General features: G+C 50.8%; 1 protein-coding gene across 2 annotated transcripts in view; it reads left to right on the top strand.

Annotated features, from left to right (window-relative positions):
• The window catches only part of FBXO31 (F-box protein 31), a 34,430-nt gene that overhangs the window by 6,000 nt on the left and 6,408 nt on the right, over window positions 1–22,022 (top strand). For both annotated transcript variants that reach the window (XM_008582156.1, XM_008582157.1), the window contains exons 2-7: window positions 6,699–6,775; window positions 12,463–12,630; window positions 13,268–13,342; window positions 19,691–19,800; window positions 20,156–20,309; window positions 21,479–21,843. In XM_008582156.1, the coding sequence (XP_008580378.1) occupies window positions 12,490–12,630; window positions 13,268–13,342; window positions 19,691–19,800; window positions 20,156–20,309; window positions 21,479–21,843 (845 nt within the window). In that variant the 5' untranslated portion in view covers window positions 6,699–6,775; window positions 12,463–12,489. The remainder of the gene's footprint in view (window positions 1–6,698; window positions 6,776–12,462; window positions 12,631–13,267; window positions 13,343–19,690; window positions 19,801–20,155; window positions 20,310–21,478; window positions 21,844–22,022) is intronic.

Genomic DNA, 22,022 nt, shown 5'->3' with positions numbered 1-22,022 from the left:
TTTATTAAGTGACCCTTCCTGCTGCCAGACAGGAACTAGCTGGCAGGGCCGGGACAAAGTACTTTCCTGCTAGCTCTTGAGAGGTCCCTGAGCCATTCTAGATGATTTCTCCATTTTGGGGGTGGGCTTTGCCTAGAGCTGGGAATGGATTTCTGACCAAATCCATAGCGACCTTGTTCTAGGCAATCCGGAGATCAGTTGTGGGAAGTCTTTGAGCCACCTCACTGGGCAAATCAAGAACCGCGCTGCAGGTGTAGTGTCCTGCCATGTGCACCAAGGTGCTAGCACTTTTGCTATCACGGGCTGATTTAAAGTGTCCAGTAGTCAGATTCCCTCAGCCAGGGACCGTGATGATGGTCTTTGATAGTTTTCTAAGACTTGGCCCTTTGAGCACAGTACAGCGCCTAAAAGGTCCGAGACAGTCTCCTTGGCAGCTTAGGTCCAAAGCGTGTGCGTCTGCCCCTAGGCCAGCGGCATTGTCACTTACCCCGTTCCTCCTGATTGTGGGTGGTTGTTTGGAAACAACGTGGGGAGGGGCCATTTCTTTAGCTGGGGGTCATCCTGCAGGTGAGAAGCACTGGAATGCGGGGAGCGCCCTGGACCAAGCTGCTGCGGATTCTGCCCATGCCAGCTGTGGACCTGGGTCCTTTTTCTCAGCCAGCTCTTCCTCTGCCTGGACGGGGTCAGGGCGCAGATCCGGCGAGGGCACAAGGGAGGGTGCTAGAAGATGTGCGGACCAGGTCCACATGAACCAGAAAGAGCCAGGCTGAGGATGCCCAGCCGAGCGCTCAGAAGATGTTGCCTACATGGTTACCCTGCTCCTATTCGTCCTCTTTGTAAAGCTAACAGATCTTTGTTTAGGAGCTGTTTGGCTTTTTTTGCATTTACTAAAATATTTTCTTCTAAATTGGAGCCCCTGGTCTGCCAATATGTACCATTTCTTTCTTTTTTCTTTTCTTTCTTTTTTTTTTTTTTTTTTTACCAGTAAGGGGATCGCAACCCCCAACAATGTGTTGTCTGCACCACGCTCAGCCAGTGAGCGCACCGGCCATCCCCACATAGGATCCGAACCCGTGGCTTCGACGCTACCAGTGCCGCGCTCTCCCGAGTGAGCCGTGGGGCCGGCCCCCATTTCTCTTTCTTAATCTTAATGCTGTTAAGCTGTTCTTGCTGTTTGGAGCATTTGGAGCACACCGGCCGCCTTGCAGTGTGATGTGAACACTGAGCAGGCAGGGACTGGGTGAAGAGGAGGACCTCACTTCCTGTCTGGACAGATGCAGCCATCAGCATGTAGAGATATATGCTGGTCTTTTAATGAAGCCACTGGGTCCCTCAGGTTCCATCCCAGCAATGTGACAGAGATAAGAGCCACAGGGATGGGTCATACATAGTGGAGTCTGTTTGCTTGCTGGACCACTGGATATCACAGCTGCTTGGGGGGCCCTGGAGGTGCTGCCTGCCTCGGGCTGTTATTTAAAAACTCAGACAACTGCAGGGGTGGGATGGTTGGGCTGCCCAGATCCTGCCAAGTCAGGGTTCCTGGTCTGCTGCACAAAGCCAGAACTTACGTTCTGCACTTTTTTTAAATACATGAAACACCACCAGTTCATCCTAGCCCTTACTCAGATGCTACCAACAATGTCTCCTAAGGGTATTGGACATGTTTCTCAGACATGTAGAATTCCTGTGCAGGCTGTCCAGTCCTCTGGAATTGGAGAATATGCATGGAGTGCAAGTGAAGGAGAAATCCAGTGTGTGGCCCTGGGAGTTGCAGGAAGTCTCCCGAAGACCTTACCTCCTTACCCTAGAGCCTGGGATACGTGACCTCATGGGCTGTATGCATCTCCTGGGGCTGCTGTAACAAATTAACACAAATGTGTTCCCCGCATTGGCCAGCTGCCAAAAACCAAACAAAAGACAAAAAAGAAGCTGACGTTGATTCACAAATTAACACAAATGCGGGTGGCTTAAAACCACAGAAATCTGTTCTCTCACAGTTCTGGAGGTCAGAGGTCCAAGATCAAGGGCCGTGCTCCTTCCGAAGACTATAGGGGAGGCTCCTTTCTGCCTCTTCCAGCTACTGGTGGCTCTGAGGTCCCTGGTGTGTGGCTTCTTCTCTGCAGTCTCTTCCTCCATCTCAAGTGGCCTGCCTCTGTGGTTTTATGACTTCTCTAAACTTGATTACATCTGCAAAGACCCTATTTCCAGATAAAGTCACATTCTGAGTTCTAGGTGGACCTGAGTTTTGGGGGACACCATTTAACTCACTACACATGGTAAAAGGGTCTTTGCAGGTGTGATTCAGTTAAGGATCTTGAGGTGGGAGATTATCCTGGATTATCTTCATGGGTCCGGTGTAACCACAGGGGTCCTCATAAGAGAGAGGCAGGAGGTCAGAGTCAGAGATGTGGCAGTAGGGGTGAGAGTTGGCATCGGAGACTGGAGAATGGTGTGCTGCTGACTCCGAGGGTGGAGGAGGGGCCACGAGCCAAGGAGTGCGGCAGACTCTAGAAGCCGGAAAAGACCAGGACATGGATTCTCCCCCGAAGCTTCCGAAGAAGCCAACCCTGCCCACGCCTTGGCTCATAGCCTGGTGAGACTTCTCACCTGCAGAACCATAAGCCAGTAAATGTGTGGGAATTTGTTTACAGCAGCAATAGAGAGCTAATACAGTTGCCTAAGTGAAAGATAGGTAATAGTGGGTAATATATGTGCTCTTTCATAGACTCACTGAGACATTGCAGGTCAGCACATTTAATTTAGGATCATCCAGAAGCAAGGTCTCCATCCCTACCACTGTCACTAGAGCACAGAACTCACCTGTGGGCGGAGGGGGGCACTGAGGTAAGTTGACCCCTTCTGCCTTATTTGGAGAACTCTAGGTCATGGTAACCTGTGCCAGAACGGAGATGTGTGCCCAGATCTGTGTGTCTGGTCAGTGCATGGTTTCTTAACGTCTCAATTTTTTCAGCCATAAGTGATGACAAAATCTGTCCCTCCTTTTTCTTTTTTTAATGCTCTTGACCAATTTTTCTCCTTCCTTGTCCCACGGGCCCTTGATATTTTATGTGGGTTGATAAAGTGGCAGCTGTCCCAAGTGAGGCCTGGGAGTGGCCTGGGGCAGGGGCACATCCTCTGTCTCCCACTGCTTCTGACTGAGATACAGGGAGCGCCAAGCCCTTTGATACGTGGAAGCGCAGTGAACACTGTCCTGAGTCCTTATATTTGGGGAAGTAGACGGCTGGCTCACCTGTTCATGGAATCGGCAAGTCTTCACGGTTTTCAGAGGTCAAGTTCACACTCACATGTTTCTAGCTCTGCCCTCAGCATGTGAATGGCAGCCTAATTCTAATTTAAGTGTATGCATTCATTTCTCTTAACTGAATATTTTGCTTTTGTGAGAGCCTTGCTTTTTAAGGATTCATCTCTGGTGTGTTTTAACTTTCTAAAGTGTCTAAGACACAGGCTTTGCCTCTGCATCAGGAGGCTGTGTGCCTCCTCTGGTCAGCATGCACACCCCCACTCTGGGGGTGGCTTTGGGGGTGGCTTGGGCTACCTGAGTAAGCAAGTCAGCAGAGCCCTTGCTTCCGAAGTACAGTGAAGAGGGTGTAACCAGTTTTTTTCACGGACATGCAGAGCTTAAAACACCAGGGAGAACTTTCACTTCGAAACAGGCATCTTGTGGTGGCTGTATTTTTATTTCAGAGATGCTGCTTTTCAGCAAAACAGGGAACTCCCCTTCTGTAATTGCCAGGAGTCTAGCATGTTCTTTGAATAGGGGCTTTGAGGTGGGATAGGCTGATTTTTTGTAAAGAAACAGACATTGCTAGCAGTTGAGTTGGGAGGGAAGGGGAGGGGGTCATGTTGAATAATGTTATTTATTTTTTCCAATGTCTTATTATGAAAACTTGAAAACATGCAGAAAAGTTGAAAGAATTGTACAGGGAATACTCATTTCCTTCTCCTGGATTCCATCTCCTTGATTGTCACCCAGCTGTTCATCTGTCCTCCTGTCAATCCCTCCCTTCCTCCATCCACTGACTCTTTTTTGATGCATTTCAAAGTAAGTTGCACACGTCACTGTATTTCACCCCTAAACACTTAAGCGTGCATTTCACTATCTGGAGTTCGATATTTATTTACAGTTCCTGATCCTGCTTATTATCACTTATTTAACAAACACAGACCTGTTGAGGTATGACCATAAAATAACGAGACTGGCCTTGTCATGGGTGTCTTGTACACAGACTCAGAGGATTGTTCTAAAAGGGGAGTTCCATGCACAGGACGAGTAGCAGGCATCCAACAAATAGCCAAGGCTCATGTAGAAACCTCCTGAACCCTGAGGAAGTGTTGGTGGTTCCCCTGCCAGCTGCTGCACACTACAGAGGCTCAGGGTGTTTCCTAGTCCCTGTGCCCCAGACCAAGGTGGTGACCTCCTAGCTGCTGCCCTGTCCCCAGGCTCTTGGCCCTGCCTGATGGATCTTGCTGCCTGCACTTGGGTGCAGTCATGCAGCCCCAGTGCTCAGACACCACCTGTGGCTCCCACTGCCTGCAGACACCTGGCAGTCAGGGCCCCCACGACCCGGTTTTGTTCTTCTGGTAGCTTGCTCCTTTGTTCATTCATTCACTCACTCTGCAAGCACATGTGCAAAGACAGTAATGTGAAGGACATTTACCAGCATCTCTGTGTAGGGGATTGACAGGTGAGCTGTGGGTTCCTTTCTTATAAATTGTCTTCAATGAATATGTATGTACTGCTTTTGAAATAAGAGGAGGGAGAAATGTACTTTACAGAAAGAGAGATGACCCAGCGTAAGTTTTAACCTGCGGTCCTGTGACATTTTGTCCTGTGCCCCTGCCTGTTAAACCCTCCCTCACTTCGTCACTCATGTGAACTGCTGCTAGGTCTTCCCTGGGTGTTTTCTCTTGTTAATCTCTCATTCTGTTCTTGTTTTGATTACTTTAGTTAGAACAGTGCATTTTTTTTTTTTTTTAAAGATGACCGGTAAGGGGATCTCAACCCTTGGCTTGGTGTTGTCAGTACCACGCTCAGCCAGTGAGCCAACCAGCCATCCCTATATGGGATCCGAACCCGTGGCCTTGGTGTTATCAGCACCGCACTCTCCTGAGTGAGCCATGGGCCAGCCCAGAACAGTGCATTTTAATAGGATCAGTCTTTTAAATTTCTAGTATTCTTGGCCTTTTTCACTTGTTTATTCTTTCATGTGACCTTTGGAATTGTTTTGTTGTGTTATGTTATTTTTTTTTATTTATTTTTTTTTAAAAGATGACCGGTAAGGGGATCTTAACCCTTGACTTGGTGTTGTCACCACCACGCTCAGCCAGTGAGCGAACCGGCCATCCCTATATGGGATCCGAACCCGGGGCCTTGGTGTTATCAGCACCGCACTCTCCCGAGTGAGCCACGGGCCGGCCCTTTTTTGTTTGTTTTTACTTTTCTGTGGCTGGCCATGGGAATTGAACCCTGGACCTTGTTACTTTTTTTTTTTTCCTTTTTGTCTTTTTTACTGACTGGTAATGGGATCGCAACCCTCGGTGTCGCGTCCGTACCGGGGACCGGCAACGGGATCACAACCCTCGGTGTTGCGCCCGCACCGCGCTCAGCCAGTGAGCGGGAACCGGTCTCCACATGGGATCCGAACCCTCGGCGGGAGCGCCGCCGCACTCCCAAGTGGTGCACTCTCCAGTGCGCCACCGGGCCGGCCCTACATTGTTTTTTAAAAAAGCCTTTGGCTTGGGGCTGGCCTGTGGCTCACTCGGAAGAGTGTAGTGCTGGTAACACCAAGGCCATGGGTTCAGATCCTATATAGGTATGGCCGGTTTGCTCACTGGCTGAGTGTGGTGCTGACAACACCAAGTCAAGGGGTAAAATCCCCTTACTGGTCATCTTTCTAACAAAAAAAAAATCATTTTTGGGAACTTATGTGTTTAGGGTATTTTCTTCCTATGCAACAACATTGCGTGTGTCTGTCTTTATTGAAGCCTATTTTTAATGTAAGTGGATTTAATTTGCTTTTTGCTATTGAGACTGGGGTCTGCTGTTTTCTTCTGAGTTACTGATGCTGGTTTTTGTGTGTGTTCCCTCGTTACCCGCCTTGCTGAGTCCTCTCGGTGGTTCTGCTGGAGGTTCAGGGATCCTCCAGCTTTCCAGGCATCCTCAGCAGACCCCTCAGGTGCCTGGAAATCCTCCGCCCCTGACATCCTGGGTGAGCTTAAGCTCCCCTCGCACAGGCAGCCCCAAGTCTAAGGGGACCCAGCAGCATCTTTGCACTTTCTGCCCCTCTGTTGGAGGCACTGGGGATCCGTGCAGGGCCACAGTGCGAGGCAGTGACAGCCCCGCTTGGCTGCCTGCACCGTTCCCTCAACCAAGAGGAGGCATTTGCAGAATGCCCGTCATGTCGCTTCTCCTCCTGCCGGGTCTCTGCTCCCTACCCCTTGCCCCTTCTTCCTGGGACCACCCCCAAATCAGCTCCTGCATCAGGGAACCCACCCAGGCAGGGTAGTCACCGTGCGTTACCTCTAACCCAGAGTGGGCCTAGAAGGGAGGTGGCCGGCACACGTTTGTTAAAAGGCTCTCACCGGCTTCGTCAGTGGTTTCTTTGCGATTCTTTCCCCCCTCTTGTGCCTGTAGCAGGCTGGCCCTAACGTGAAGGCTGTCATCGTCTCTTCCGCAGTGCTTCACCGATACCGACACATTCTGGGGCTGTGGCAGCCGGACATCGGGCCATATGGAGGACTGCTGAACGTGGTGGTGAGTCTGAGCATGGCGGGCCCTGCCCGGGGCGAATGTGGAGGTGGTTGAGAAGAGCTCTCGTGAGGTAATGGCTCAGGAGCCAGATCTTACTTTCCAAATGAGCAAAGTTTTGTTTTAAGTAGCTCTGTGGCCTGCTTGCCGTGCCCTTGGACACCGAGGCCCTCACAGCCACGCCCATGGGACACTCGAGTGTTGGGCTGTGCAGGCGTTGGCTGCTCTAAGTCAGGGGCCGGCAAATTGAAGAAAATGAAGAATATGAACAGCAGCCACACAGGGCCCCAGATCCTAAAACACTCATCCCCGCTCTGGCCCCTGTTGGGGTGGCACAGGTATGTTGGCATTGCAGCAGGTCCCTGCTCTATGCTCCTGACATGCCCTGGCTGTGGCCCGCTGCCTACACATATTGAGTGCCTGCTGTATACAGGGTCTGTGAATAAGACCTGATCCAGCTGCTAGATAGGCACTTTCAGGGCACAGCATCACCGCAAGTTACAGTAGATGTAGCAGCTCTGGGACCAGGCTGTGGCTGGCCACACAGAAAACCTCAGAACAAGCCCAGAAAGTGTGATTGTCAGGCTCTGCTTTTAAATGTTTTCTCCTAGAAAACAAGGGAAACATTTTGTAGCCACCATACTAATACTAGGCAGGCCAGGACTGTCGATGGTAAGACCAGGGAAACGGGGTGTTTCCACGGCCTCAGAGCATCTTCCTACAGAGTGCTTGCCCAGTTCTGTGTGGGTCTCCTGGGCAACCATAACAAAGCACCACAAACGGGGGGCTTAAAGCAATAGAAGCATGTTCTCCCGCAGCCTGGAGGCCAGAGGTCCAAAGTTCAGGTGCGGGCAGGGCTGCACTCTCTCCTGCCTCCAGCTCCTGGTGGCTCCAGGTGTCCTTGGCTGGTGGCTGTGTCCCTGCAAGCCCTGCCTCCATCTTAACATGGCTTCCTCTGTCTCAGATCTCCCTCTGCCTCACACTTATGAGAATACATGTGATTGCACTTAGGGCCCACTTAGGTAATCGGAATGATCTCCTCATCTCAATGTCTGTTTTTGCCATATAAGGTAAAAACATTCACAGGTTCCTCGGATTAGGATGTGGACATCTTTTTGGCCATTATTCATCTGATGACAGTCACAAGGAGAAAAAGGTGCCTTTATGGGGAGAGATCTAGCAACACCACCCTCCAGGCGCAGTGCTGGCCTGCCCCACCCGGGATCTGGCCTCCTGTGCCTCCTGGCGTGAGGCACAAGCCTGGCTTCTGTGGCTTCCTGCTCACCTGGCTTGCACCTCATTGAGGAGCCAATCACACAGCCCCAGGGGCAGGCCACGGTCACGCCCACAGCTCCACCGTATTAATTCACACAAGGCAAGGGAGGCTGAAGAACTCATTCAGGGTAGAAGACTCTAGAGACGTGGTAAATCAGTGTGTTCCTGTGGTGACCAGAACTGGAGACAGAATGGCCTGTGTTGGGAGAGGGGACAGCCTGGAAGCATGAGCATGGGCACCTGGGGCTAGGGACGCTGCACCTTGCCTTCAGGGGGCTGCAACTCTGCCTCTGTGAGGAGGTCCCCAGCTCAGCTGTTTCTCAAGCCCTGGTCCACCAGCACTGCAAGACAACAACCCCATGTCGTCTCCAGCTGCCGTGTCTCTCTGCTGCTGGTGCTCTGCCATCTTCCTGCCTCCTCGCATGCCTCTTGCTCCTGCTCAGGTGGACGTGGTGACTGTTAGTCCTCGATGCTGGGCTGTCTACCTTGGACATGTTGGGCTCTGTGGGGCTGGAGTTGGCTGAGGTTCAGGCGCTCTCTTAGAGGTGTGGTAGTAGCTTTGTGTGGCAGGTTGAGTGGCCCTTTTCTGTGGTGTTGGCTTCATGTGGTGGCTTGAGTGGCCCTTCTATGGTGTTGGTTTCGCGTAGCAGGTTGGGATTGGCCTTTCTGTGGTGTTAGCTTCATATGGCAGATGGAGTGGCCTTTCTGAGGCATTGGCTTCACATGGAGGGTTGGGAGTGGACTCTTTTCTGGGCTAGGTTAGCCTCATTTCTAAGCCTGACCCTGGGCTCTCCACTGAGGCCCCAGGTGAGCTCTGGATCTTCCAGCTCACAGCCAACCTCATGGGTTCATGTGGCACGTGTCGGTGTGTCTTTGTCTTCAGCAAAACCCAGGGGCACTGGACGGATTCTGAAGCCCTCTCTGCCTGTTCCCTCTTTCTGAGTCCCTGCCCCACACTTTCCAGCCACGTCCACCACCTGGAGCTCTGATGTCTGCCCCCTCGAGTTGGAGGACTGCTGAGTTCCACTCTGGGCCTCCTCTGAGCTCCGTGGAGGGAAAGTTCCAGGCGGATGGCCAGGGTGAAGGCAGGGGCACCTCCCTGCTCCCCCTTCTGTTGGGGTCGTGGGTCCTGAGCTATCTGTTGCCTGGCATCTGAGAACAGATGTTTCATATTTCTGTTGTGTGCTTTTTCTTAGCTAGAGGTGTAAGTCTGGCTTTGTTTTTTCTTTTTTAATAAATTCTGCTTTTCTTGTGACGTTTTCCTTCTCATTGACAAATTTCTTTATTATATTAGTCAAAGTTTCTTTTGTCAGTGACCTCTGGGTTAGTTTATAGTTTCTCCTTTTTCTACTGATTTCCAGGCATGTCTGCATGTTCTGGCCACTTTGTCTGAGTGCTGACATGGTGTGCAGAGTCTCCCCAAGAAGGGCCTCTGGCCTCTGGTGTGCAGGTAGAGTTGGGCAGCGCACTGGGGTGTGAGTGGCGTTGCAGGCCTGGGGAAGCCTATCTCTTTCCCTCGGCCCTCATTCCCAGGGCACAGGCCTTACCCTGGGTGATCCCTCCTCCCAAGGGCCCTGACTCCACTTCTCTTCTCCTGGCTTGTGAGTAAAGCTTCACTTGGCTTTTTAGCCTCTTAGCAGCTACTTTCCACATGGCTTCCCTATCTCTCGCCCCTCACAGCCTGGGATTCAGCAAACGCCTCCAGCAAAAGCTGTGCACAATGTGGGGCTTGGTTCTTGGGTTCCTGCGTGCAGGATCTGGTGCCCACAGGAGCCTGGCCTCCGCATGCACCTCTCCAGCCCATGGGCTCCATGCTCTGCTAGCGTGGGGGTGATGGGGTGAAGGGCCTGCTCCTCTGAGCTCCTCAGCCTGTCCCTTCTTCAGGATCCTGTGTCCTGTCTCTGGGCCACCTTAGGTGCTCCCTGATGTCTTCGGACCATGTTTAGAATGTTCTGGTGTGTTCAGTCTTTATGGCCGGTCTCAGCAGGAGGGTCAGAGCCAAAAGCATGCGGCATCCTGTTGTTTTAATTGTTATGTGCCTCTCGGTCGCGTGCTGTGTTAGTGCACTTTCTGTTGCTTAGTACAGAGTACCTGACGCTGGGAAATTTATGCAGAAATGAAATTTATTTCTTACAGTTTGGAGGCTGGGATGTCCAAGGTCCAGGGAACACATCTGGTGAGGGACCTCTGCCTGGGGGGAGGGGGCTCTGTGCAGAGTCCCATAGCGATGCAGGGCGTGCACAGCGAGGGCTCAGAGAGACTGTCTTTTACATGCTCGCTTGCTCTCCCTGATAACCCGCTAAAGCATTAATTGATGAATGGGTTAATCCATTCATGAGGGCCGAGTCCTTATGACTCAGTCACCTCTTAAAGTCCCACCTTTCAAATATTAGTCAGATTCCTCCCATTACACTGTCACATGGAGATCAAGCTCCTCCACAGTCTGAGGGGAACATTCCGACCACAGCACTTGCCTCTCTAATTTGAAAAGTAGCTGCTCATTTTTGGTCCATTTACAACAATGAGATAGTCTGCCTTTTCTCTGCGTTTTGCAGGCACCTGTGTTGAGTGAGGCTTGGCCCTTTGCTGGTTTTGTGGGGACAGGTGTCCCCTATGTGGGGCACTTTCCTGCCCTCTTGACAAGCCTCTGAACAGAAGCCCCACCCAGGGGCATGTACAGTCAGACCCTGCTGAGCTCTGGGCAGGTGTCCGGCGCCCAAGGTGTCGCTGTAGCTGATGCCCAAAAAAACAAAGCGAGCCGCCCTTGGGGCATGCAGGGCTCTGGTCTTGCTCCCTCCCATTGCGTGCACTGGGCACGAGGAGCAGGTCCAAGGGCGGCCGCGTGCATCCTGAAGACAGCAGGTGTGTCTGCCTTCGATGCCTCAGGGCCTGGGGTACAGCCACCTGGGGGCCATGTCCTGTCACTCTGTGCACTTCGCTCACCGGGTGGGTTGTGGTCAGGGGTGGAGACGGCTTCTTCTTCATGATTTGGTGGAAACGTCCATTAAGAAACATGCTTTTACATTTGCTGTGTTTGGTGTCACAGGACAAGCCTTGCTTTTAGTATATTTCTTCCTGGAAACAAGCCAGGCAGCTTCCAGCATGGGCAGACTTCTTTCCTTTCTTTTAGTCATGGAGGCTGATAATTGGTTTTCTTACTGGCAGTGAGTAATAGAGTTAAAAAAACCCAAAAAAACAGCATCTGAACGCGGGGGATAATGAAGGGCGGTGGAGCTGTGAAGTAGGAACCCCGGCTCATGCTCATCTGGGACTAGTCAGGACAGAAACAATTACATTCTCTCCTGCTCTGTGGCTGGAGCTGGAAGGGTGGGTTCCAGCTCTCCTAGAAGGGGGGTGACTGCTGGGCCATTCCTAGTGGGTGCATCTGAGACCCTTTATTAGTCCATTTCTGTTGCTTATAATAGAATACCTGAAACTGGGTAAGTGATCAAAAATGAAATTTCTTTCTTACAGTTTTGGAGGCTGGGTGTCACATGGTGAATGGGCTGAGCAAGAGAGAGGGCTGACCTCACCTGCTCTCCTTACAAAGCCAGCAGAACCACGCCCCTTACTTCTCGAGGGCATGGTCCTCACTATCTGATCACCTCTCAAAGGCCCCAAATACTATAGTAGGGTTTCTCACCCTGTTAACACTGTCACAGTGGGGTGAGGCTTCCAGTATATCAACTTTTGGGGACATGTTTGTGGCACCCTCCCTCCTTCCCTGTGAGAAGGTGCCTTTGGGGGCCACCCTCGGCCTTTGCCTCCGTCACTCAGCACTGTGAATGGATGTGGAGATGGAGAAGCAGGATGGGCTCCCGCAGACTCCACCCCAGGTTCAAGGTGGGGTTATGGGGGTCACGGGGGTCATGCTCTGTCCTCCTCCTGTGCTCTTTGTTTTGAAGCATTTTAAATCCTGTCCCAGGCCTGTGGCATTGCGTCCGTACCTGCCTCACTGTGCGCTCTAGGAGACGTGGTGTCATCCTGCATTTCCAGCACGCCATTATCACATCTCACAAATGCAGGATTTGTGGGTGCTACCTGATGCCCAGTCCCTGTTCAGGTCTCGCCAATTGTCTCGAAGTTGCCTTTAACAGTGGTTCACGTGGGATCCACGCTGGGCCTCCATTGTGCTGGCTGGTTTGGTCTCACACGTCTCTCTTCTGTGGAAAGCAGCACCCCCATTTTTTCTGTTGGGTCAGTTGTCTCTTTGGGTGTCTGACTTTCTGGATTATTCCGTTTGTCCTCTCCCACCCCCAACTCCCCATCTTAGAGCCAGAAGTTGGCTCTGAAGTGGTCGCTGAGCTTCGGGTCTGACTGTTTTTTTAATTGAGAAGCACCCTGCGGTGGGGCGGTGCCCTTGCCCTGGGTGCCCTGTGCTGGCCTGTGCGTGGACTCGGCCCCTCCCCTTGCTGCAGGTGGATGGCTTGTTCATCATTGGCTGGATGTACCTGCCTCCCCATGACCCGCACGTCGATGACCCAATGAGATTCAAGCCTTTGTTTAGGGTACACCTGATGGAGCGGAAGTCTGCCACGGTGGAGTGTATGTATGGCCACCGAGGGCCCCACAACGGCCACATCCAGGTGGGTGAGAGCTCAGGGCTGGCTCAGATGCAGATGGCACAGCAGGCGTGGGGCAGATCTCCTTGTGATCCCAGTGCTGTCCTGCGAGGGTGCCAGCCGAATGCACCATGGCGTTTTTGGTGCAGAGCTGGGCCCAGGATAGGTCAGCAGGGGTGGGTGGGTGGGGGGGTGCTGACTGTCCCATGGTGTGTTATTTATGCTTTTGTGGGGCAGCTCCCCCAAGACTCACTTGCTGGAGCACTCTTTTGAGTCTGCATTTACTCAGTCACTTGTTCTCTGTGGCTGCAGCTCCTGTCTCTTTTTCTCCTGTTTGCAAGAATGTCAGAGAGTAAACTGCTCTGCTCTCTGATGTTGATCTGGCAGATGGCCACCGCCATGAGCATGGCATGTTATTCAGCTCCTATGGGAGCCCAGCCCCACTGCTGCTCTGAGTCCCCCGGGAAGGTGCAGACGCCCCTACTCTGGGAAGGAGGCAGTGCCCAGGGGGATTCTGAGCCTGCTTCCTTGGATGGCCCCTGTGGAGGGGTTGGTGGGTGTGGATGAGGAGGGACTGATGGCAGCCGCCCGTCTGATGAGGTGGATGCCAACTAATGTGGTGTTCCTTGGATTCTTTTTCCTTCTATTGGGAACTCTGAAGATCGTGAAGAAGGATGAGTTCTCTACCAAGTGCAACCAGACGGACCACCACAGGATGTCTGGAGGGAGGCAGGAGGTGAGCCTGTGCCCTTGGGAGGTAGACGGTGTGAAGACGCACGGCCCGGCCATTCATTCACATGGAACGTCCACCTGGCCTCCCCCATTGGGCAAAGTATAGATACACGGGGTTGAAGGGTTTGAAGTTGTCAGTGTGTGAGCAGCAGCAGGTGCAGAAGGTGCAGCTAATACACTTTCTAGAAGCAGCATTGAGTGGTGGTGTGCACACGAGCACGGGCTGTTGGTGCTGCACCCCACAGAACGAATGAGTCAAATGGAAGTCGTTTCTTTCACTCGCTCTCTTTTGCCACTTTGATGGGAGCATCCGTTTGCTGAGGGCTGCTGGGGGCTTCTGCTGGGGTGTGAGCTGCAGGGAGACCCAGAGGGCTGTGTATTCAGAGCTTCTGTGTTCTCCCTAGAATGGGCTCTGTGGTTGGGGTTTCTAGATCGCGGCACTGCAGTGGGTAAGCCTGCCTGTGGGGTTCCTGCTGTTTGCACGAGTAACTTTACATGACCTTTGATAGTTTTCTGAGGATCTAAGATGTACTGGTATTTAGAAATATTTTCAAGAAGAGCTTTACTTGTAAAATACAAGATTTGTTGGGTGTATGTTGTGTAGCCAGTTTCTGAGTTTGTGGTGGTTTCCCCATTAGCCAGAAAAACACAGAGTTAAGATGACAGAATGTGTGTACTTCTGGAATCCTGTGAAGGTAAACGAGGTCCTTGTTCCCTGTGTAGATGGCATGTGAACGTGTAAATAATAGACATGCTGTTTTCGTTTGTAACACTGTCATTTTAAATTTGATTTTATATACAGTCGTTTATACAACGTATGTGTGATTGCTGTTGTTCATATTCGAGTGAAGAATGTCAACATATTTTCTAAGAATACAAACTCGTCAGCTGTTGAGACCTTAAAAAAGAAAACCATATATTTCTAGTGTGATACATACTTTGAGGTCAGAAAAAGTTCCTGTAAGCCAGCTTCTGTGTCCAAACTCACTGATTTTGAAATGAAATAGAACTAGAATTTTTCCTGGTTATCAATGTAGTAACATGTGCTCCTGTGGAAGCTAGAAAAACACCTGAAAGTTAAGGTGAGAATAAATGCTTTGTTGGAGTCTTGACATTGGTGGTTAATTCATGTTTCTTTTATCATGTGGAGGCTAAGAGTGGTGCCCTGTGTCCACGAGTGCTCTGTGGTCCCCTTCCAGTGATACGTGTGCTGATGCCCTGCCCTCCTCATCTTTAGTGGTGCTAGGTTTCTGACTGATGTGTAGGAGCTCTTTATCTATTAGGAAAATGAACCCTGCCAGGTGTGAGTTGCAAATCTTCTTTCCTCATTCATTTTTTTGTCTTTTCACTTGTCTTATGGTGGTTTTCATCCATGAGATTTTTTTATTTTCGATTTTTATGTGATCAGGTGTATCTATCTTCTTAATAGCCTCTTGGTTTAGTGTTGTCTTAACATCCCTTCTCAATTCTGATATTATGTTTACATTTGAGCTCATGTTTTTATTTGTGTGGTTTTGTTTCTTCACATTCAGGTCTTTGGCTCTTTTAGGTTTATGCTGGTATCAAGTGTGAGGTTTGGGTCCGACTCTGCTTTTGTGCCCTGCTCAGGTATCCCAGCACTGGGTGTTCAGTCATCCAGATTTTCTCTATCTATTTGAAATGACACCTTGTCCTAAACTGCCAGATGTATTTGGTTTGTTTCTGGACTTGGTATTCTGATCCTTGGTACGTCTGTCTATATGCAGGCGCCATACCATTCTCATTTTTGTAGCTTTATCACTGTGTTTTATAAGGGAGAACTAGGCTGCCTGTATTCCTGTTCTAACTATTTCAGAATTTCTCCTGGCTCATCGTGCTTGTTATTTTTCCATAGGAACTCTAGAGTTATCTGTTTCCCAGGAACATCCTCCTGGTGTCCTTTCTTTTCATTGGAAGCACATCACACTTATGGATCGGCTGACATTTGTGTGATGTGGGGACCACCCATCTAAGAACGCTGTGTACCTCTCTGCTTGTTCAGACAGATTTTGTATTCCTCAGTGGGGCATTAGTGTTTTCTTCAGGTAGATTCCACATTTGTTACAAAGCATATTCTTTATATGTACCTGTAGTTTGTCTTTTTAGTGCTCTTGTAAATGAGCTCTAATCTACCATTTTGTCTCCCAGCTGGTGATTTTATATATAAAAGCTGTTGTGTGTTGATATGGCACTCACCCATTCTTCTGAATTTGCTTTCATTTGTAATCATTTTTCAACTGATTATCTTGAGTTTTCCAGGGTAATAATCATTATTGCAAATAATGATATTTTACGTCTTCCTTTCCAATTTTCATATCTTTATTATTGACCCCTTGTGAATTGTATTAGTTTCTATCTCCAGAGCAGTGTTAAAAACAGTGACAATAATGGGTGACCTTGTCATGTTCTTACCTTTAGGGGTGTGGTTCATGTGGTATATTGGCCATTAGGCATCACCACGTCTTTGGGGTTAGGGTACACACTTTATTATGTTAGTGTGTACATGTTTCATTAAGAGACTTTGTGTTTTAATTGAGAATAGATTCTAAATTTACCAATTTTTTGATAAAACATCTAGGAAAACCATAAAGTGTTTTTTTCCTCCCCGTTAATCTAGTGACTTAGATTAATAGAACCATTTTGAAGTCTTGGGAAAAAATCTCATTTGATCATGGTGTGTGATTCATTCTGTGATGCTGGATGCTGTTTGCTAATATTTTATTTAGGCTTTTTGCATTGATGAATGAGATTGGCCTATTTTTGATTTTAGTAGCCATTTCCTGCAAGCTTCTCAGGACTGGGAAGCCTTTTGTCTTAGTCTGTTTTGTGCTGCTACAACAAACACTACAGACTTGGTAATTTATAAAGAACAGAAGTTTGTTTCCTCACAGTTCTGGGGGCTGGGAAGTCCAGGATTGAGGGGCTGGCATCTGGCGAGGGCCTTCTTGCTGCGTCGTCCTGTGGTGGAAGGTTGAAGGGGAAGAGAGGATGAGAGAGGCACGAGAAGGGCCAGACTCCTCTTCTCAGGGCTCCCTCCTGCCATAGTGGCATCGATTACCTCTTAAAAGTCCCAGCTCCCAGCACCTCTGCATTGGGTGTCAGGTTTCCAGCACATGAACTTGGGGGACACATTCAAACCATAGCACCTTTCTTTTCTTTCTAGGCCTCGGAATAATTTTAAGAGAGTTAAATTAGATAGGCAACATGGCTGGTACAGCCTCCTGGCCCAGGGTTTCCTGAGGGGTGGAGCACAGAGTCCAGCATGGTGTGCTCAGCATGAACACTTATTACCAGGACTTCCAGTTCTGCCTCCACGTGCCTGGTGGGGTCCATCCTTCCCTCTTCCCTGAGGTGAGGTGCTGCCTCTGGTTGGCTTTCCAAGGAGGTCACGTGTGAGTGATGGTATCACCTCTAGATGGAGCCTTTAGTGGCCTGTGTGATCTCCCCAGAGCATGGCAGCTTTGCTTGGCCATTGTAGAAGGAAGCATGGGCTGACCTGGGAGTTCCACGGACTCCATGTAGGGAGGACCCCATGCAGGCTAGAAGCCACAAGGAAGAACCTTCTTGTTTTGAGCCACTGAGATGTGGGTTTGGCTCTGGCCCGTGTCCAGCCTGTCCTGGTGTCACACTCTGGGCAGCTCTCTGTGTCCTGTCATAATTGGGATGTTGACATTTTCCATTTTGTCTGGGCTGGGCTAGTAACGCCCTTTGCATGGGGCAGGACCCCCAGGAGCTCTGATGTGCCTCTTCCCAGCCTGTCAGCCCCGCTTGCTGGCCAGGGCTCTGCCATCCCCAGGCCCACCTGGGGCCTCCAGCCCTTCCTTGTTCCATTTCCTTTTCTTGTTGGTTTCTCTTTGAGCCTCTGATCTTCTCTGTATGCAGTCAGATTCCTACTCACAGGTCTTCCTTCCTTTCTCTCCAGCACTTGTCTTCAGCCCACTGTCTGCTTCACACAGGGAGCATAGCCTGATGACCCTCCCCAACCCAGACCCCCAGCATCTGACGCCCTGGTGCAGACACTGCCTGGCGTTTTCTTCCCAGGCAATGGGCAGGGTCCAGCCACCATCTTCCTTTCCGCCCTTGCCAGTCTAACCCCTCCCCCCAGACGGAGGCGTCTGGGAATCTAGGGGCTACACGTAAGAGCAGAGATAGGAACGAGAGTAGGAAGGATGTTCCACACCACCAGAGCCTGCCAGTGTCCCCCCAGAGGCCGCCAGGTGCCCTTGCCCCTCTCCCACCTCGCAGGGCTGTGTGAAGATGAAGGTGGGGATTGTCAAGGGCCAAGCACACCAGGAGTGAGCCCTGGTAAACACTCCGTTTATGGCTGTCTTACGTGTTCCAGATGCCCTGCTTCTTCTCTTGTGTTTATACACCTTGTAAGATAATTTTGTAATGAACATACTTCAGAGATCTTCCTTCTGAGTAATTGGCTTGGTTGGTACTCCTAATGACTGACTTCTTCCTGCAGGGCGAGTAAAATCTGACTGTGCACAAGTCATCTTTTGATGATGTTTAGTTGGAATCTAATTACTCACCATGGAAACATGGAAATCTTTCATTATATTCATTCCTTTCATTTTTATCTGTTATTTATCTGTCTGATTTTTTTTAGAGCCTTTCCACCATAAATTCAGCTACTTTAATGGAAGGTTTTAGTTTTGATGGAGTATAATTTGTCACATTTTTCCTTTTATCACTATTGTTTCCTGTGCCTTAAAAACTTAGTCTGCCCTCAGTTTTTAATAGAAGTTTGGTAGGTTTCACTTTATGTTCAGGTTTGTGACCCATCTTGAGTTACTCCCCGTGTGTGGTGTTCTGTATAAGCATTATGGCTTGTGTTTCTCCACATGGGAATCCAGTTTTTTTGGGCACCATTTGTTGAGAAGACTTTCCTTTCCCCATTGGGTGGCTTGGGCATCTCTGTTGACAACCACTGAGCTAGATCGACATGGGTCTGCTTCCGGGCTGTCTGGTTCCACTGATGTATCTGTCTGTCTTCTGCTCATACCACCATATTGATGACTAGCTTGACAGCAGGTCGTGGCATGTGCTGGTGTGTTCTCCACCTCTGTTCCCCTCCTTCAAGGTTGCTGGTGTGTCTATGTTCCTCGCATTTCCATGACTCTCAGAATCAGCTTGTCAGTTTCTGCACAATGCCTGGTGGGATTATAGTCAGCACGATATTGAACTTGCAGATAACTGGGAGACAGTTGCTGTCTTAATGATACATGGCATCTCTGATGATGTATTCAGTTAGGTCTTCTTTACTTCCTTTCAGCAGTGATTTATGGTTTTTAGAATAGAAGTCTTACACATATATTGTAACATTTATTCCTAAGTCCTGTGTTTTTCGAAGATGTTGTAAATAGAATATAAATAATTTCATGTTCTGGGCTGGCTGGTTTGCTCAGTTGGTTAGAGCACAGTGTTATAACACCAAGGACCCTGTACTGACCAGCTGCCAAAAAAAAATTTTTTTTTTCATTTTCCAATTTTGTGCTGCTAGTATATAAAAATTCAGTTGATTTCTGTATACTGACTTTGCTTAGAGTTGTTTGGTTCAATCACTGCAGTGATTTCTTTGTCAAATTGCTTTTGCTTCAGTTTGTAAAGCTTAATTCTAGATAATCTTAGAAAAACTACATTGAGTTAGGAACTCAGAGGTCTGGATAAATTATGTTAACTATGTAGAATCAAACTATTAAGCATAAAAACCCTTAGCATTGTTTGATTTCAAAATGCATAATGAATTATTGGGATTTGGGGAAGTGGTGTTTATAAAAATTCCCTTTTATGTACACTTACTGAACATATGGCATAACTACGAAGGCACATTGTAGCAAATTCTCCCGTTGTCTCTGCCCCAGCTGTGTCAGCCCGTGTTCCTCATTGGCAGCCACAGAAGATGGCCCTGGCTGACTTGCCCGGCATGTGGGTTGGTGACGAGGTGTCCCGCTGTGCTCAGCCTCTCTCAGGTTCAGGGTCTGTCTGTGCATTGTCACGCTAGGTCAGTGCAGACACTGCTTCTCTCCACCCGCTGGGCAGTCCTGGGACTCTAGACACAGGCTGTGGCCCCCGCCTGGCTGCTTCCCATCAGGAGTCGGCCTGTGCACCCCAGAAAGCGAGGAGTGAAGGGAGCCCTGCTCTTCATGGGTGACCCTCCACGGTCAAGGATTCCGAAACGCTTGGCGTCCCCCTTTTTCTTACCCAGCACAGTCCTCATTCCGCCCCAGGAGGGCCCCTTTGGCATAGGTCCACTCAGCATCATGGCCAACAGTCTCTTCAAACTGGTATGGCATCATGGTTACTTTCATGACCTGTGTTCCTTTGCAAGGAGTTCCGAACGTGGTTGAGGGAGGAGTGGGGACGCACGCTGGAGGATATTTTCCACGAGCACATGCAGGAGCTGATACTGATGAAGTTCATCTACACCAGTCAGTACGAGTGAGTGCAGTCCCTCTCTCCCACTCCCCACCTTGCCTGTGTCCTATTGACGCCACCAGCACAGACATGGTAGGGGCTGGGCACGCATGTCCAAGCCAGCTCAGCCCTGGAGGCCTGGCTTTCAGCCTCTCTCCTGGCCCCAGCCTTGGACCCTGCTTAGGCCTCAGGCAGCATTTCATCAGTGATGTGGGCTCTTGCCCCAGGGCAGTGAAGCAAGAGAGGTGTGTCCCTTCCCTCCCAACAAAGCTCTGCGCTGGTGCTGAGTTCTGTCAAGTCCTCTGGTGGTGCCGGGTGTGCTGGGATGCCTGCCTCTGAGCCAAACCTCCTGTGCTGACACAGCCTGCTCCCCTCGCAGCAATTGCCTGACCTATCGCCGGATCTACCTCCCGCCCAGCCACCCGGATGACCTCATCAAGCCCGGCCTCTTCAAGGGCACCTATGGCAGCCACGGCCTGGAGATCGTGATGCTCAGCTTCCATGGCAGGCGCGCTAGGGGCACCAAGATCACGGTAAGCAGCCACCATGCTGTCTGCGGCCGCCTGGTGAGGATGGCACTGTGTGGCTCCATCAGATTGTTGGCTGTGGAGTCGTGGGACTCAAGCGAATGAGGATGTGCCGCAGCCTGGCTCCTCAGATGGGGGCACGGATGGCAGCCTCAACACCCCAGCATCCAGGGCCTTGGGGACTCAGATTCTTGGCCCCACCCAGCCCCGAAGAGCCAGAATCTGTGTTTTCACAAGACCCCGGGGTGTTCGTGTGTATCCAAGGTGGCTTTCCCATCCCAGCGCTCAGCCCAGGCCAATCCTGAAGCCCCTGGGAAGTTTAGGAAACATGGATGCCAGGCCCCACCCCAGAGGTTCTGACTTAATTGGGGGTGGCCTGGGGAAGGATGTCTCTAAGCTGGCCAGGTGACACCGACAGGGAGACACAACCCCTGCCACATGTCGTGGCTTTGGCAGCTCCTGAGAAGCATACAAGGGTGGGCTGTGCCATTAGCCTCGTGGGAGAGCCCTTGTCTTGGGCCCTGAGTGGAGCTGCCACAAGCAGGCGCTCATTGCCCAGTGCTGGAGCCACCATCACACTGTGCCTGCCATCATTTGCATAGTTATGGGTCGGTTTCTGGCAGATAGCACTGGCATGTCCTGAAGGCCCAGAGCCTCTTTTCTGGGCCTCCTGTTTGTCTGGTGGTCCTTCCACTTTGGCAAAGATCCTTGTGGGAGGGAGAGCCCAGAAGCAGGGCCCCATCTGGCAGTGTGGGGTGTTCTTGCCACCCACTCTCCCCAGGGGTTTTGGATCCACGAGAGAGTGGGGACTGGAGACTCAGGGCTGGAGGATCTTCCTGGGCTCAGGAGCTGTGCTGTCTGGGCACGTAGATCTGGGCTGCCGCTCAGGCTCCTGCCCTGCTGCCCAACCTGGGAAGGGGCTTGATGCAGGTGAGCACATGTGTGTCCTCGTAAGTCACTCGCAAGTGCCATAGTTCCCTGTCATAGAAGGCCCCTTTGCAGAAAGATCTGCCTGTTCTAGGTGCTAATTTTTTAAGAGCTTCTAGAACATTCTTACTTTGTAAGGGATTGCCACTAAATAAGGGGGAGAGCTGGAGGTCGGAGGTGGAATCTGGGCTGGAGAGCGTGTAGGGGTTTCTGCTGTCTCTGAGCCCCGGTGCCCGCTCACTCTGCAGGGTGACCCCAACATCCCTGCTGGGCAGCAGACGGTGGAGGTAGACCTGAGGCACCGCATCCATCTGCCCGATGTTGAGACCCTTGGCAACTTCAATGAGCTTTCTCGGATTGTCCTGGAGGTCCGCGAACAGCTGCGCCAGGAGCAGCAGCAGCAGGAAGGCGGGCATGAGGCTGGGGAGCTGCAGCCAGGTCCTGCCCAGCCCCGAGGGGAGCTGCTGGCCAGGGGGCCAGATGGGGCATCAGCTGGGGATGGTGCAGCAGCTGTGGCCCAGCAGCCTGCCCCATCTGGGGAGGCTCAGCCGTTCGTGTTGCCTGTTGGCGTGAGCTCGAGGAACGAGGACTATCCCCGTGCCTGCAGGATGTGGTAAGGGCGCGGCTGGGCGGCGGGGGGCGGCCAAGGTTCTCACAGAGGGCGGGGCTCTTGAGTTCTGGGGGAGCCTCTGGTGACTTGGTCTGAGTCCCCAGCACGTGAGCAGGACCCGAGGGCTCCTCCAAGTGCTGTCTGTTGCACAAACGAGTAGCTCTAGCGATAGCTTCTGCAGT

Source organism: Galeopterus variegatus, unplaced genomic scaffold (assembly GCF_000696425.1).
Source record: "Galeopterus variegatus unplaced genomic scaffold, G_variegatus-3.0.2 Scaffold2527, whole genome shotgun sequence".
Classification (NCBI taxonomy): domain Eukaryota; kingdom Metazoa; phylum Chordata; class Mammalia; order Dermoptera; family Cynocephalidae; genus Galeopterus; species Galeopterus variegatus.
Note: the sequence above shows the minus strand (reverse complement) of the source record. Positions and strands in the feature narration are given on the sequence as shown.